The sequence below is a fragment of the Cnephaeus nilssonii genome, assembly GCF_951640355.1.
Source record: "Cnephaeus nilssonii genome assembly, chromosome: 16".
Taxonomy (NCBI): domain Eukaryota; kingdom Metazoa; phylum Chordata; class Mammalia; order Chiroptera; family Vespertilionidae; genus Cnephaeus; species Cnephaeus nilssonii.
In genome coordinates this window covers 20631188-20645922 of record NC_137087.1, presented here as the reverse complement: position 1 = coordinate 20645922, position 14735 = coordinate 20631188, and the positions used below count along the sequence as shown (strand labels likewise).

The following is a 14735-nucleotide window of genomic DNA, read 5'->3' as shown; positions in this document are numbered from 1 at the left end:
ATAGGAGGGTGGCAGGGCCACTTGAGTATAAGACCCAAGATGGAGTAAGAGGGCTCCAAAATGAGGGTAGAATTAACTTAGGATGACAGGAGTCTAGAGTGTGTCCCCTAAAGGGCTCCTACAAGGTTGTCCAACTTCGTTTCAGCCCCAACCTAGCACAGGGCCTCCTTGACAAAAAATAATAATAGAATAATAATAATTATTATTATTTATTTAGCATGTGACAGGAGCCCAGAGAGAAAGGAGGACTGGGCAGGAACAAATAAAGCTGCTCCTCTTCTTTTGTTTTAAACTGTTTTTGAGGAAAATGAAAAACTGTCTGAGTCACATGCAAGTGATGGAGTGCAAATCCCCCTAGGCAGGGCCACCTCTAGGAATGTGGGGACCCTGTCTATATAAACCATTCGAATGAATCAAAACCAGCATGTCAGCACTATTCTGGCTGCCCAATCTCATGTAGTCCCACACAAAAAAAACTATCACACTGGCCAGTGGGAACAATTAGTATGCAAGGCAGTTCTTCTGGACCCAGAACCCAACTCTTTAGGCCCAAGTTGTGGACTCCTTGAGGCATCTGGTTAAGCCGACAAGCAGGGGCACTGGTAGCAGAAAGTGTCCCAAAGGGGAGAAACAGGGACCACTAACCCACATGGGTCTGGTCTGGACTTGGGTACCCAAATCTGATGACTGCTGGCCAGGCAGTAAAGAGCAGTCTTAGAAAATTTCAAGGAAAGCACTCCAAATCCTGGAGACCCTTAGACACTGGGGACAAACTCATACTCACATTGCTGCTGTCCCAGCAACACAACCCTCTGCACACAGCCCCAACTCCCCTTTCCTCAGAGCGTGCATCACAGTCCCAGGATGCTCCTGAGCATTTCCTCCAAGGACTACAGCTACCCTTGGGGAGTAAAGGTACAGAGACAGGGCATGGGCCAGAATGAGCTTCCCAGCCAGTAACAGAGACTCCGTGACAAGAGGCAGAATGAGCCAGACGCTAGTAGCACAATGACCCCAGGCCCAAGGAGAGTGTGTGCCCTCGGCCATGAAGGTACATGGCTTGGATAGGAGGAGGGAACAGATCAGGGGCTGAGAAGAGGTGCCCAACATGATGAGAAAGAGGGGGACAGGCAGCCAGTCTGTCTCCAGACACAGGTGGAGGGGGTTGGAGGCCCTTCTGTAGATCCTGTTTCTCTGCAGGGAACTGTGGAGAGTTTTTTTGAGGAGAGCAGCCTAAACCAACCGAAGTTCTGGAAAATTCTGTGCTGTGAGCAGTCCTGTTTGTAAAACGGATATGTCATCTCCCTCACTGGGTTGTTTTGAGCAGTAAACGACATAATAACTTTTGAGAAAAGCTTTTGCAAACTGCTAAGCACTTCTCACACACAAGGCATTACCAATAGGTATTAAGCAGGTACAGTACGTTAGGATATAATAACTGAATGCCAGAAAAAAATAGGTGCCCCGCTTTAAGAGAACTGACAACACAGCCCTCCTGTACCTGTAACCTCATTTCACCTGGATAGGAGGCTGGGAGAGGGCGGATTTCTGCTCAAACCCTGACAGTAGCCCCCTGCCACAGCTCCCGCCCTCACCAGTGAGAGAACTCTACCTTATCTGGAGCCCCAAGATCTGAGCAAAGGAGCTGCTGCGACACCCCGTCCACACCAGCTGCTCCTATATTTAGTTACTGGTGTGGTCACCGGGGAACTTTAGAGCCTGGCGCCGCTCGGAAGGGCAACCCGAGCCTCCGGAACCATGTGTGCAAGCTCCCCCACCGTTGGCTCCAGCGGGTCTCCTGGACCACGCCAATGGGGGAGCCGATGCGGAGGGGAGAGCCGGCGGGCTGGATCGGACCCAAGGAGCCTAGAAGGCCCACTCGAGGCCAGGGCAGAGTTGACCCAGTTTTCCACCCAAGGGAAAGGAGCCCGCTGGGGCGTGAGCAGGACCGGCTGGCGCCTGGTTTTTTGAGCCAAGGGGTCCGCAGGGTCCGCAGGGTCCGCGCGTACTTCCTTATGGGCATCTAAGCATCCTCGGGCTGTGCCTCCCAGGACAGCGAGATGGCCAGGCCGGGGTCGCCGTGTCTGGCGAAAGGGTCCCGCCTCGCCCGTCTACCCCACCCCCCGGCGCCCGCAGCCAATGGCTCCTCGTTGCCAGCCCTCAGCTCTCCCGGCAGGCGGGGACTAGGGAGAATAAAGCAGGCAGAGGAAAAAACGTGGCGACCGCAGAGGGCTGGGGACTCCCGCGCCTTCCGGAGGCCAGGAGGCACTCTCTGCGCTACCCGTCTGCAGCTCCCCAGAGCGGAAGCAAACCCCGCAAGTGTCACTTCAGGGACGAAGTACACGACAGCTTCTCCCAGCAGGGCCGCCTCCCGCGGGGAAAGGAGGCCCGCTTCCCCGAGCTCCCTATCCCCGGGCACCGCTGCGCCGTCTCTCCCCAGTCCAGCCGCAGTCTGCAATGATGGGCCGGCGTGGCGCCGGACCCCGGCACTGCATAAGCCGCAGCTGGCGCACCGCTGCTCTTTGCATCGGGTGACCTGGGGGAGGGGAGGGTACGCTGCAGAAACGGGGACACTTCTCTCCCTCTCTCCCCCAGCCCCTCCAGAGCTTAGCCTCAGACTACGTTTACTTCGCGGGGCACGAAGCGTGGGGCCCCGGTCCGGGCCGCTTCCTGCTGCACTTACGGCGACAATGCCTCCTAGCGCCCTGCGCAGCGCAGTCACGCTCCCTCGGCCGCCGGCGGCGCCCCACACAACAGCGGCCGGCGGGAGCCGGCAGGGCGGGGCGTGGGGACCTGGGCTCTGAGCGCTCGGCCGCCCGGCCAATCGCTGCGCCGGGTCAGGCTGCGGGGCGGGAGCAGGCAGCGGCCCGGGCCGCGCGCAACCCGGCAGCGCGCGGTCCTCACGCCGCGCCCAGGAGCGGCGCGCGCGGAAGGGTGGCCCGCGCGCTCTCGTGGCTGGGTCCGCTTTGTGTGCGGCTGCTGGAGGGAAAACGCTTGGGAGGGCGGAGGGTAGACAGGAACGTAGGACTGGGGCTCCAGATTTGTTTCTCCCGGGAATGGAGCGGAAATAACCAGATCCAGGTACTTGGAGAAACGAGAAGATGGGAAATAGGAAACTTATCACGTGAGACCTTCCGGCGCCCGTTCAGGTTTTTGGAGACAATAATTCTAGCTACGCTACGCCAAGGTACTTCACCTCTCTCGTTCTCCTCTATAAAATGGGAATTAAAATATGCAAATACTTCACAGGGTCACTGTGAGAATTGATACACGAACTGTTGAGGTTGGGGTGCTCAGCATGACAGCTCAGGGTAGAGCAGCTGCTTCACAGGTCTTCATTTATGGAGGACTCCCCCTCCCCCAGGCTCTCTGGGGAAGATGAAAGAAATGCAGCCCCTTATTCAGCTAGTGAGGATGATCAACGAGTCAAATGCTCTAATAAACAGAAACATGTATTAAATGTGTGGGAATCCTGAAGAAAGAACATTTAATTCTGTCTCTGGGGACTGCGGCAGTCAAATAAGGAACACACGTTCCCCAGGGTCTTGATGAATGTTATGGGTTAAATTGTGTCTCCCCAAAAAAAGATAGGTTGAAATGTTAACTCCCAGTACATCAGAATGTTACCTTATTTGGACATAGGGTCATCCTATATAATAAAACCCTAATATGCAAATCAACCAAAAGGCAGAAGACCCGTTGGTGTGACATGCACTGACCACCAGGGGGCAGATGCTCAACACAGGAGCTGCCCCCTGGTGGTCAGTGCGCTCCCACAGGGGAAGTGCTCCTCAGCCAAAAGCCGGGGTCACCGCTGGCAAGCGCAGCGATAGTGGGACCCTCTCCCGCCTCCACTGCAGGCAGGCAGTAAGGAGCAAGGGGTCCCGGACTGCAAGAGGGATGTCTGCCTGCCAGCTTAGGCCCAAGAGTACATGAATGTCGTGTACCGGGCCTCTAGTTGCAGATATAATACTCGTGTAGGCTGTGACTGGTGCTCTTAAAAGAAGAAAAGAGACACACAGACAGACATAGATACGTCATATGACAATGGAGGGAGATATTGGAGTGATGCTTCTCTACAAACCAAGGAACCCTAAGGATTGTGGGCAAAGACCACCTACTAGGAAGAGGCAAGGAACAGATTCTACCTCAGAGCATCTAAAAAGAAATTAACTCTGCCAACACCTTGATTTTGCCTGCTAGCCTCCAGAACTGTGAGGGAATACATTTCTCTTGTGTTAAGCCAGCCAGCTTGTGGCAATTTATTTCAACAACCCCAGAAAACAAATACAATTGGGTGAGTGGGAATACAGGGAAGGGAATTAGAAAACTCTCCAAAGAAAGCCTTTCAAAACTGAGTGCCTAGTGCAGTCAAGGCCCTGTGTCTTGGGACATCTCAAGATGAATGAGACACAGACCCTGCCCTCAAGGGTTACCACTCACGAGGATGCCTGAGCAGCCAAGTTTGCTGACTCCTTCCCAGGAAGACTATGGAAGCCTTTCCCCAGCCTCGTCATCACTGTATCTCTGGCCCCTTCAACTCCACGTGGACAAGACTCCTCTCCAGTTCAAATGCCACTTCTTCCATTGCCAGTGTGTTTGCTTCTACAGAGCACTTCCTGCATCTTGCCAGTTATTATGCCATCTCTGAACTGGCTCTGCCTGATTTCAAACAGACAAGAGTCTGGCACGTGGTAAGTGCTTGTACCAGTCAGCACTTTTTTTCCCTGCATAATAAAACACCCCAAAACTTACAAGTGGCTTAAAACAATAACTACTTAGTTCATGATTGTATGGGCCAGCATTTTAGTTTGGGTTCAGCTGGGCAATTGTTCTGGCCTCAGCTGGACTCCCACATGCACCTAGGGTCAGTGGCTGGGCAGCCAGAGGCCTGTGCTTCTGGGAGTGGCTAGCTGTTGACTGAGGTAACTGGGCCACATGTCTCTCACCCACCAGCAGGCTAGCCCAGACTGGTCACATGGAGCTTTGGGGTTCTAAGAGCAAGAGCGGAATCAGGCCAGGTCTCTCAAGGTCTAGGCTAAAAACTGGCACTACATCACTGCCATAATTGTATTGGCTAAACCAGCGGTTCCCAACCTTTTTTGGCCATGCCCCATCTAAGCATCTCTAAAATCCTGATGTCCCCCTCCCCTGTGACATATAATTCTTATTATTCAAAAAGTGAACTATTCACGTGGAGGAAGCCTAAAAGGCCATTCACTTGGTCTAAACAAGCTTCCAAAAAAGGTGGCATCCATGAAAGAGAAAAATAACAAAAGGACAGTTGAAGTACTGAGGAAGAAATCACTAAGAAATTACTTTTAAAATAATAATATGAAGTGATATGAAATAACAGCAAATAGTTTCAAAACATATAATAGAGAACTGAAATGCATAAATATGTCACAATATATACTTATTGTGTATAGGAAGCTCCTAGAACCGTAAGAAATGCAAAAAAGTCACTGTTAACTCATTCTCGAATTGCCCCCCTGTGGGGCATGTGCCCCACATTGAGAACCACTGGGCTAACCCAAGTCACAAGTTCAACCCAGGTAAAAGGGTGGGGAAATAGACTCCATGTTCTGATGGCAAGAGCAGCAAAATCACATTGCAAGGAACATGGATCCAGGGATGGGTAGAGAATTGCAGCTGGTTTTGCAATCTGTCTCACTGCTCAATAAATATTCCCACAATACCTAGTGGGTGCTCAGTAAATATTTATCGACAGTTCTAAGGTTTTCAATCATGATGTTCACCGATGTCATTGAACACAATCAATTGGCAAAATTTTATCTCTTGCAAAATACCCATTGCCACCTTCAGTTTCAGAATAACAAAGGAAGGGCTCAGAAAGATAGAGCTGTGCAAGGGGAAGCCACACTAAGGCTTCTCAGCTGGCCCAAACGGGTTCCTAGGAAGAAATCAGAGCATCTTTGGAGGTCTGGGCCCTTTAAGGCCCTGGTCAAACCTGGTCACCTGAGCTGGAAGCCACATACCCTTCACCTATGAACAGAAAGAGGCTCAGATGTCTGCCAGGGCTTGCACACAGCCCGCTGAGGCCCGAAAGCCTTGCAAACCAGGAAACTGCTTGTGCAATGACAAACTTGTTTGGCTGTTTCCTGGAGGATCTACCCCTTGCTGAGAAAAATAAATCCCCAGGGCACTTGTGGAAAGGACACTATCCTGTGGGCAGAGAGAACAGCTGAACTTAGATGACTGAGAGCCCTGATGGGACCACATCCCATCTAACAATTACTAGGATCAATATCAAGGGCTGTTGTGGGCGGTGGGGAAGGGGAAGGACGGAGGGGAAGGACGGAGGGGACTATTGGGTTTAGGGATCTGAAAGTTGTTCGTGAACATGGCTGGCGCCTGGACCAGAGGACAATAACAACACACAGTAACTTGGTATGCATTAGACACTGTTGTGAGCATTTTACACATATTTACTCATTTAATCCTCATAACAGCCCTTGTCATCCTACACACTCCTCCCTCCCCCTTCCCCCCCCCCCCCCCCCCATGATCTACTGAGTAATTCTCAGGCTCTAACCACAGTGGAAATAAAATACAATTGTGGCCTCTTTGATATTTCCCCTGAGCAGAGTTCTTCTTCATGGGCTCATCCTCTCTCTTCCAAGCCTTTGTGGATGTGGAAATCCCTTTGGGTCTTCCTGTGAAGCCAGTTTTCCCCTTAAGGACTCCCCAATCAACATATCTCAGTGCTCACCACATTGTGTATCTCTGCCTGAGGGAACCTCTCATTTCCTTCTACTGTCTTTGAACAAGTGGAACACCCTGTCCTAGAAATACATGCAGCCTATTAAATTTTTAGATCCTCAAAAGACACTAAAAGCTCTTTGAAGGCAATGAGCAGGTCTTATTCATCCTTGAATCTCCCTTTGATGCCCAGCACAGTACTTGCATCTAAAACTAGATCAGTGTTATTCAATTCACAAGTCATTACCTGTTAGCAGGTTGAGAAATCAATTTAGTGACTATATTAGTTATCTATGGCTGCATAAGAAATTACCCAAAACTTAGTGGCTAAAAACATTTATTGTACCACTAGGGGCCCGGTGCACGAAATTTGTGCATGGGGCAGGGGTGTCCCTCAGCCCGGCCTGCACCCTCTCCAATCCGGGACCCCTCGGGGGATGTCCGACTGCCGGTTTAGGCCTGATCCCTGTAAATTGCAATTGGACAGCCCTCTTGCAATCCGGGACTACTGGCTCCTAACTGCTCACCTGTCTGCATGCCTGATTGCCCCTAACCACCTCTGCCTGCCTGCCTGATTGCTCCTAACTGCTCCCCTGCAGGCCTGATCGCCCCTAACCACCTCGGCCTTGGCCCCCGCACCTGGGACCCAGGCTTCCCTCCTCCGGTCGGCCACAGGCACCTGGGACCTGAGCTGGTTTTGCCTGGACCGGCTGCAGGCACAGGCGCCTGGGACCACAGGCAGCTTTAGCCCAGGCCCGGCACAGGTGCCTGGCCCCAGCTTTGTCAGGAAGGCGCCTGGGCCCAGCTTTGTCAGGAAGGATGTCCGGAAAGTTGTCCAGAAGACATCCGGTCTAATTAGCATATTACCCTTTTATTAGTATAGATGGTTTATATGGGTCAGGGATCTGGGTGTGGCTTAGGGGGGTCCTCTGGCTCTGACTCTCTCACAGTCTCTCAAGGTGTAGAACCCTCTTCCTAGTTCACGTCTTAGTTCAGGAGGGAGTTCTCCTGAGCTGTTGGACAAATACCTCAAGTCCTCACAAGCAGTTGGCAGGAGGCCTCCCTCAGGTCTTTGCCATGTGGTCTTTCCACAGAGCTTCCTTCAGCATGGCAGCTTGCTTTATCTGAGCAAGCAAGCGAGAGGGCAGGGAGGGACGAAGAAACACAGAAGAGATTAATGCGAAGGATTAGAAAGGGTAGAGAAAAAGAGAACAGTCAGATGAGGACCAAAACGTGTGCACTGGATGGGACATCAAAGCAGCTTCTGTGCTGTGGAGGCCAAACTGAAGTGAATGAGGAGTAAATGAATGGTAATGAGTGATCAGCAAGTATAGACAACTCCTTCAGGAAGTGTGGCTGGAACAAAGGAGGTAAACATGGCTAGACCTCGGAAGGGCCTTAGGACCTAGGGAGGGATGGTTAAAGATGTAGAGCAAGCATGTCAAACTCACGGCCGGAAGGCCACATGCCTTGTTTGTCATGTGGCCCGCCAGCCACGAGTTTGACATGCTTGATGTAGAGACTTGAGTATGTTTAAACTCTGATGCCAAAATGTTAGGGGACACAGTTGGATACAGGAGAACACAGGCCTAAACTCTGTAGCCCCTCAACCTTGTTATAACATACAATGGAGCCTTCTGGATCACCCCATGTCTTAATCTGCTCAGGTGGCTGTAACAAAATACCATAGACTGGAGGCTTCAACAACCGAAATTTATTTCTCACAGTTCAGGAGGCTGGGAAGTTCAAGATGAAGGTGCTAGGTGATTGGGTTTCTGGTGCGGTCTCTCTTCCTGGCTTGCAGATGGCCACCTTCTCACTGTGTCCTCACATGCTGAAGAGAGCACTCTGGTATCTATCTCTTCCTCTTCTTATAAAGGCAACAGCCCTATTCGATTAGGGCCCCACCCTTATAACTTCTTTTAACCTTAATTACATACTTAAAAGCCCTATCTTCACATACAATTGGTTAGGGTTTCAACATATGAATTGGGGGTGGGGAGGTGGATATGATTCAGTACATAGCACCCATGTACTCACCTTTCTGTCTTTCGCTGGGGCAGTTATTTGGCATTTTGTGGGCCTTATTGAAACTGCCAAGCTGGAGCTCCCTCCACCTAACCACACCCTTCCCTACCCACCCTGCACTTCCCTCCTCTGACTAGGAAGGTGGAAACTCATAGGAAGAATATTGTTAAGAGAGTTGCCTGATGGTCAAAATACAAAAAGTTCTGGAAGGAGGAAGGAGCCTGGAGTTTCCAAAAGAAACACACTCATGCCAAGTCCTGGGGTGGCCCAGTGTGACAATTGTATGGACACATATAATTCCCATCAAGGACACCCCCAAATACACTTTTAGCTTCAGTTGTTCAGGTATGTCACAATAAAAGTGAGTTTTTAGGAATATAATACGCACTCTCCCCCAAGTCACTGTAGCCTCTAACCACTGAGCAATCTAGCCCGTCTCTTCCTGCATTCCTCCTGACGCTGAATGTCCTGCCAATCATTTATTTACTCAACAGGTACTGTGCCAGCCCCTGGAGAGAAGCAGAGGACAAATAGCTGCTCTCATGGCACTTACAGTCTAGTGGAGAGGCGATATTAATTAAATAATCATAACTATAATGGTTCAGGTCGTGTGGAAGTGCGGTACACAATGGTATGAGCGCCTCCAACAAGGAGATGGAGCCTTGGCAGATAGGGTAGGGAAGGCTGCCCTGAGAAAAGTCCGTCTGAGTTGGATGGGAATGACGGGGGACGAGTAAGAGTCGATTAGGTAGATATTAGGAAACACAGTAGTTTTCTATGCTGCATACAGAAAACAGTAACAAACTGACAGCTTTGTTTTTTTTAACGACAAACTTAGTGCGTAAAAACAATACATTTATCATCTGCAGTTTCTGTGGGTCCCGAGTCCAGGCTGTAATCAAGGCTGCATTTTCCCATGGAGGCCTGAGTGCGGGACTGCGGGAGGGGCCACCTCCAGGCTCCCCCGGGTTGCTGACAGAATTCATTTCCTTGTAACTGTAGGACTCACGGCAGCTTGCTTTTTCAAAGCCAACAATGGCGGGGAGACTAGAGTGAGTCTGCTAGCACGATGGAGTCTTACGTAACTTAACGTAATCACAGGAGTGACAGTCTGTCACCTCTGCCATATTGTATTAGAAGCAAGCCACAGGTCCCACCCCCACTCAAGGATGTGAACACCAGGAAGTGAAGATCATGGGGTCACCTTAATGTCTGGTCACCACAGAGAACCAAGCAAAGGGACTAGCAAGTGCAAAGGCCCTGGGATGGGAGGGCACATGGTCCATCAGAGAAATAGGAACACTAAAAGTGAGAGGAAGAAAGGTAGGAGATGAGGCCAGACCAGGGAGGGACTTATTCAAGATTCCAAGAGTAATGGGAAGTCATGGAAGAGAGGGTGGTGATACAATCCAATACACACAGCCAGCCATTGCTACCCCAGGGCTTCTGGGCCTATGCAGTGTGGATGAACGAATAACCCCATCCAAATCCAGCCAAAGAACCGGGTGCCAGGGGCTGTCACCAAGGCAGGTGAGTCCCATGGCCAGGTGGGAGCTTCACAAGGTCTGCCCTTGTTCACGCCTTAATCTAGAGCCAGGGTCATAGCAGGAGCTGAGTAAGTATTTCTGAATGAATTAGTTGATGGAGAGATGAAAGCCAGGTAGCAAGTCCAGAGCCTACATGGAGAATCAGATCAAAGGCAATCAGAGTTTTCTACTCTGAACCTCATGGGCCCACCCAGTCATCATACAGAATGTCCACTGAAAACTCCACCCAAGAGAGAGCAGAAGCTCCTGGGGACAGAGCAACTCCACTTGGTGAGTTCCCACTCGTGGCTCCCAAGCTCTGTGTACCTGTACCTTGGCTCTGGGCTGTTGCTGGCACCATTCATTGTTTGGATGACAGTGCTCTTTCTGGTTGGAGCTCAAACTATGAAAACAGGCACATGCTACCGGGCTTGGTACGGCCTTAAGCTTACTGCCCACTTTCACCTTGCAGGCCACAGGGAATAGAGGGAGGGCTGTACCCATGAAGAATCTTCTACTAAATGTTGGGATGGAGAGAGAGAGAGAGAGAGAGAGACAGGAACTAAGTGTTGAATTGTAGTAAACAGGCAAATAATAAACTGGCTTGAATGGAGGACTTTATGATGCCTAAGTAACTTTGAAGAAATAATACCTCATTTTCTGAAATCTACAGCTCTGGGCTTTTGATGGCATCACCTGACAAGACTTCCACATGAGGACACACTGAGACTGAAGCATGGTCCCCTCTGCCATTCATGCTGCTTTCCCACCTGCCCCTCTTCTCCCCGCCTCTCGGCTCCTGGCCCCTTCTTGGATCTCATTGGTGCCTAACCACCGTTCCCATCAGCCAGACCTTGGCTGGGCCTGACATCTGGTCCTCAGGAGAGCACTCTGTGAATGAGAGGTTCCCCCTCTTCATTTTTCCGATGCGAGAACATGGTCATACCGCAGGCAGGTGGGAGCGCTGGCGTATGAACCAAGGCATGAATGCTGTCAAAGCCTGGGCACAGCAGACTGCTTCCAACCACAGTGAGAGGCTAGAGAATTTCTAGAGATACAGCATGTGACCTTTGGCAAGCTAGCTCCTCTGAAGCTATTTCCTCATCTGTAAATAGGCATAATAACACCTACCCTTTTATGGCGGTTAGGAGCACTAGAGATAAGATCTCTCGAAGGCCTAGTACAGCACCTGACTCAGCCTAGATGCCTAGATGTTATCTACAATTATCATCACCTTTTGAACCTGTTCTGTCTCTTATGTTCCAGAAGCTCAGGATATGGATGCTGCTCACCTCCCAGTGAGTTCAGCACAGGTGATGACAAAGAGTTAGTGCCCATGAGCATCTTCCCCTCTTTATACTGCAGGAGGCCAGCAGGTACAGGAGAAAGTGCAAAGGATGGCCAGCCAGAAGTTTGAGCACTAGTCCCAGCTCCATGGGTCCTGGCTGTATGACCTCAGAGAAGTCATAACCTCTTTGAGACTCAGTTTCTTAATCTGTAGAATGTAGATAAGAATAATAAGCGGCTTGCCTCCATTATAGGCTGTGGCTCAGTTGAAGTGAGATAATGGTCTGAAAATGCTTTGTAAAGTGGGAAAGTGTTATCCAAAAGTAAGGGGCTATTATGTTTATGACGATAGAGATCGAGGGGCTATTATCCTTATGATGATAGAGATCTAGTGTGGGTGGCCTCATTATCGAGGGTGGGGAGCAAACAATCTTCTTCTGCCCCTGGGAAAGACAGAACCACGAGGTGACTGCAGTGGAGTTAGAAGGAATGAGTTTTGGGAAGCCAGGGTGGCTAACTAGTGGAATAACAGACTATAGCAGTGATGGGCAACCTTTTGAGCTTGGTGTGTCAAACTTCGCCAAAAAACTGAGCATAACTCGGGTGGTGTGTCACTTCGAGGAAAAAACTAACTCCAAGACTCTAGTCGCAAATGTTTCATCCTCAGGAGCAGCAAATGTTTCATCCTCAGCATGCGGCCGCGTGTCATCAGAAATGGCTACGCGTGTCAGTGCTGACACGCGTGTCATAGGTTCGCCATCACTGGACTACAGGAAGAGCACACCTGGTTTAAAGACACTTAGGCACTTCCATTAAAAAAAATCAAGTTATACTAATAAATATTAAAAGTTCCAAGAAAGGGCTGCCCAAATGTGGTATAATTTACATGTTCAATCCTAGCAGCACATCAGTTATGGATCTAGGGGTACTGTGTCTGTGAGGTTACAATTACATCAGCAGCTTCCCAGTCCCCTAAGACATTCAGAGAGAAGAATCTTCTCCCAGTTTCCAAGTGTGGGTTTTTTCCCCTCACCACTAAGCAAGTCTCCAACACCAGCTGGGTGTCCTACAATTCAACTCAATTCTGACACTAACTACCTGGAGATAGTGTCAGGTCCCACAGGTTATAGACTCAGTCCTACAAGACAGCCACCCCCCCAACCCGACTTCAGATGCCAATCGCAAGCCCAAGTTGTCACCTGTGCTATAGATCGAAGATTCCAACTACTCCCTCATTGGGTTTGATTAATTTGCTAGAGCAACTCACAGAACTTAGAAAACATCCCACTTACTAGATTACCAGTTTATTATAAAAAGATACAACTCAGGACCGCCAGACGGAAGAGATGCATGGGGAAGATATGGGTAAGGGTGCAGAGCTCTCACTGCTCTCTGTGGCACTCGCTCCAAACCCCCAGGTGTTCCTCAACCAGGAAGCTCTCCAAACGCTTCCTGCCGCAGTCCTTTTTGGTTTTAGTGCAGGCTTCGTAACAAAGGCAAGATTGATTAAATCATTGGCCACTGGCGACTGATCTCAATCGCCAGCCCCTTGTCCTCCGGTGATCAGGGGTGTGGGACTGAAAGTTCCAACAGTCCAATCACATGGTTGGCTTGGCTCTCAGTAGTGAAGCAGTAGCAGTTTTACTTGGGCTAAACACTTATATCTTAGCCTCACTTTCCTCATTCACAAAATGGGAAAATAACTATGTGCCCATGACGGTGCCCATGATTATCGTTTTAATTCCATCTTGGGCACATTGCGGGCAGAGGCAATGCTGCCTAGAGCAGTGGTTTTCAAAGTGTGTTTGGGGGGTCGGCGGCTGAGACCCAGTCTAGGAACCTGAGAGGGTACCTTTTTTCAATTGCATACCTGTATGAATCTGGGTATTCTTCATATACTTGAATCAAAACATCACAACAAATTGAATGCAGAAACACATGTGAGACTCCAGCTGTCTTCTACTAAGCAGACATTAAAATGTTTGCAAAAATGTAAAACAATGCCACTTTTTTTCACTAATTTTGGGGGAAATATAAATTTAAAAATAAAAATACCTTAACATGTAATGACATTTTATGAACTAAAGAACACTTTTAAATTCTCAGTTTTAATTTTAATATAGGAATTATCAACAGATATAATCTATTCAAACAAAAGGTCTTTGGGATCCTTAATAATATTTAAGAATGCAAATTTTGAGACCAAACAGTATTTTTCCTTGGAGGAAAGAATAGGGTTCCAGATCTAGATTTTTCAGGCACCTTGTGCTTCAGTGTTTTGTGTGTGTGTATATATATATATACACACAGAGAGGAGGTAAGAAGGAGAGAGAGATAGAAACATCAATGATGAGAGACAATCATAGATTGGCTATCTCCTGCACGCCCCACACTAGGGATCGAGCCCACAACCTGGGCATATGCCCTGACAAGGAATCCAATCTGTGACCTCCTGGTTCATAGGTTGATGCTTAACCACTGAGCTGGCCTGTTTTTTTAATCAATTTTATAGAGAGAGGAAGGGAGAGAGAGAAACATCGATTTGTTGTTCCACTTATTTATGCATTCATTGGTTGGTTCTTGAATGGGCCCTGATGGGGGATAAAACCCACAACCTTGGGGTATGGGGAAAATGCTGTAACCAACTGAGCTACACGGCCAGGGCCTCTGTGCTTCAGTTTCTTAACCTCTAACTCAATAGTCATCCTTGTAACATGGGTAGTTATTCATCTCTTTTTTCATGTTTATTTGTTGCACTATGTGTGTATACAGAGACTGTCTCTAGAAGGACACACAATAAACTGGTACCAGTGGTTCCCCCTGGAAAGGGGAATTTGGAAACTGGGCGACCGTGATACCATAAACCTTTCTGCTCTGATTTGTTGTTTAATATATCATGCACACATTGCCTGCCTACATTTATTGTTGAGCAATTAAAAGTAAAACTACACTTTGTTTAGATGGTTAGGAATCAGAAGTCAGCTCAAGTAAAGCAGTGCTAACTGACAATTAAAACAAAGGAACCAGTAACGTTTTCCGTGCCTACCTTCGCGGGGCTCACAAACACTCCGCGCAGGTCCCATCCCGCACACCTCCGGCCCGAGGCGGCGGAGAGGTGGCCCCGGCCCGGCCCCGCCCCCTTGTCGCCGAGGACCCGCCCACGTAACCTCA

At 49.4% G+C, this 14735-nt stretch overlaps 1 protein-coding gene across 3 annotated transcripts in view; it reads right to left on the bottom strand.

Annotated features, from left to right (window-relative positions):
* The window catches only part of LRRC20 (leucine rich repeat containing 20), a 53742-nt gene extending 39060 nt beyond the window's left edge, over nucleotides 1-14682 (bottom strand). Inside the window, exon 1 of one of the 3 annotated variants that reach the window (XM_079793376.1) lies at nucleotides 14611-14682. Coding sequence is in view for 1 of the 3 variants with exons in the window: in XM_079793378.1 (XP_079649504.1) it covers nucleotides 14611-14647 (37 nt within the window). In the remaining 2 variants the exon portion in view is untranslated. Of the gene's footprint in view, nucleotides 1-2683; nucleotides 2759-14610 lie in introns of those variants that run through there. The other 2 variants (XM_079793378.1, XM_079793375.1) reach the window with 2 other exon arrangements.
* Between the last annotated feature and the right edge of the window lie 53 nt (nucleotides 14683-14735).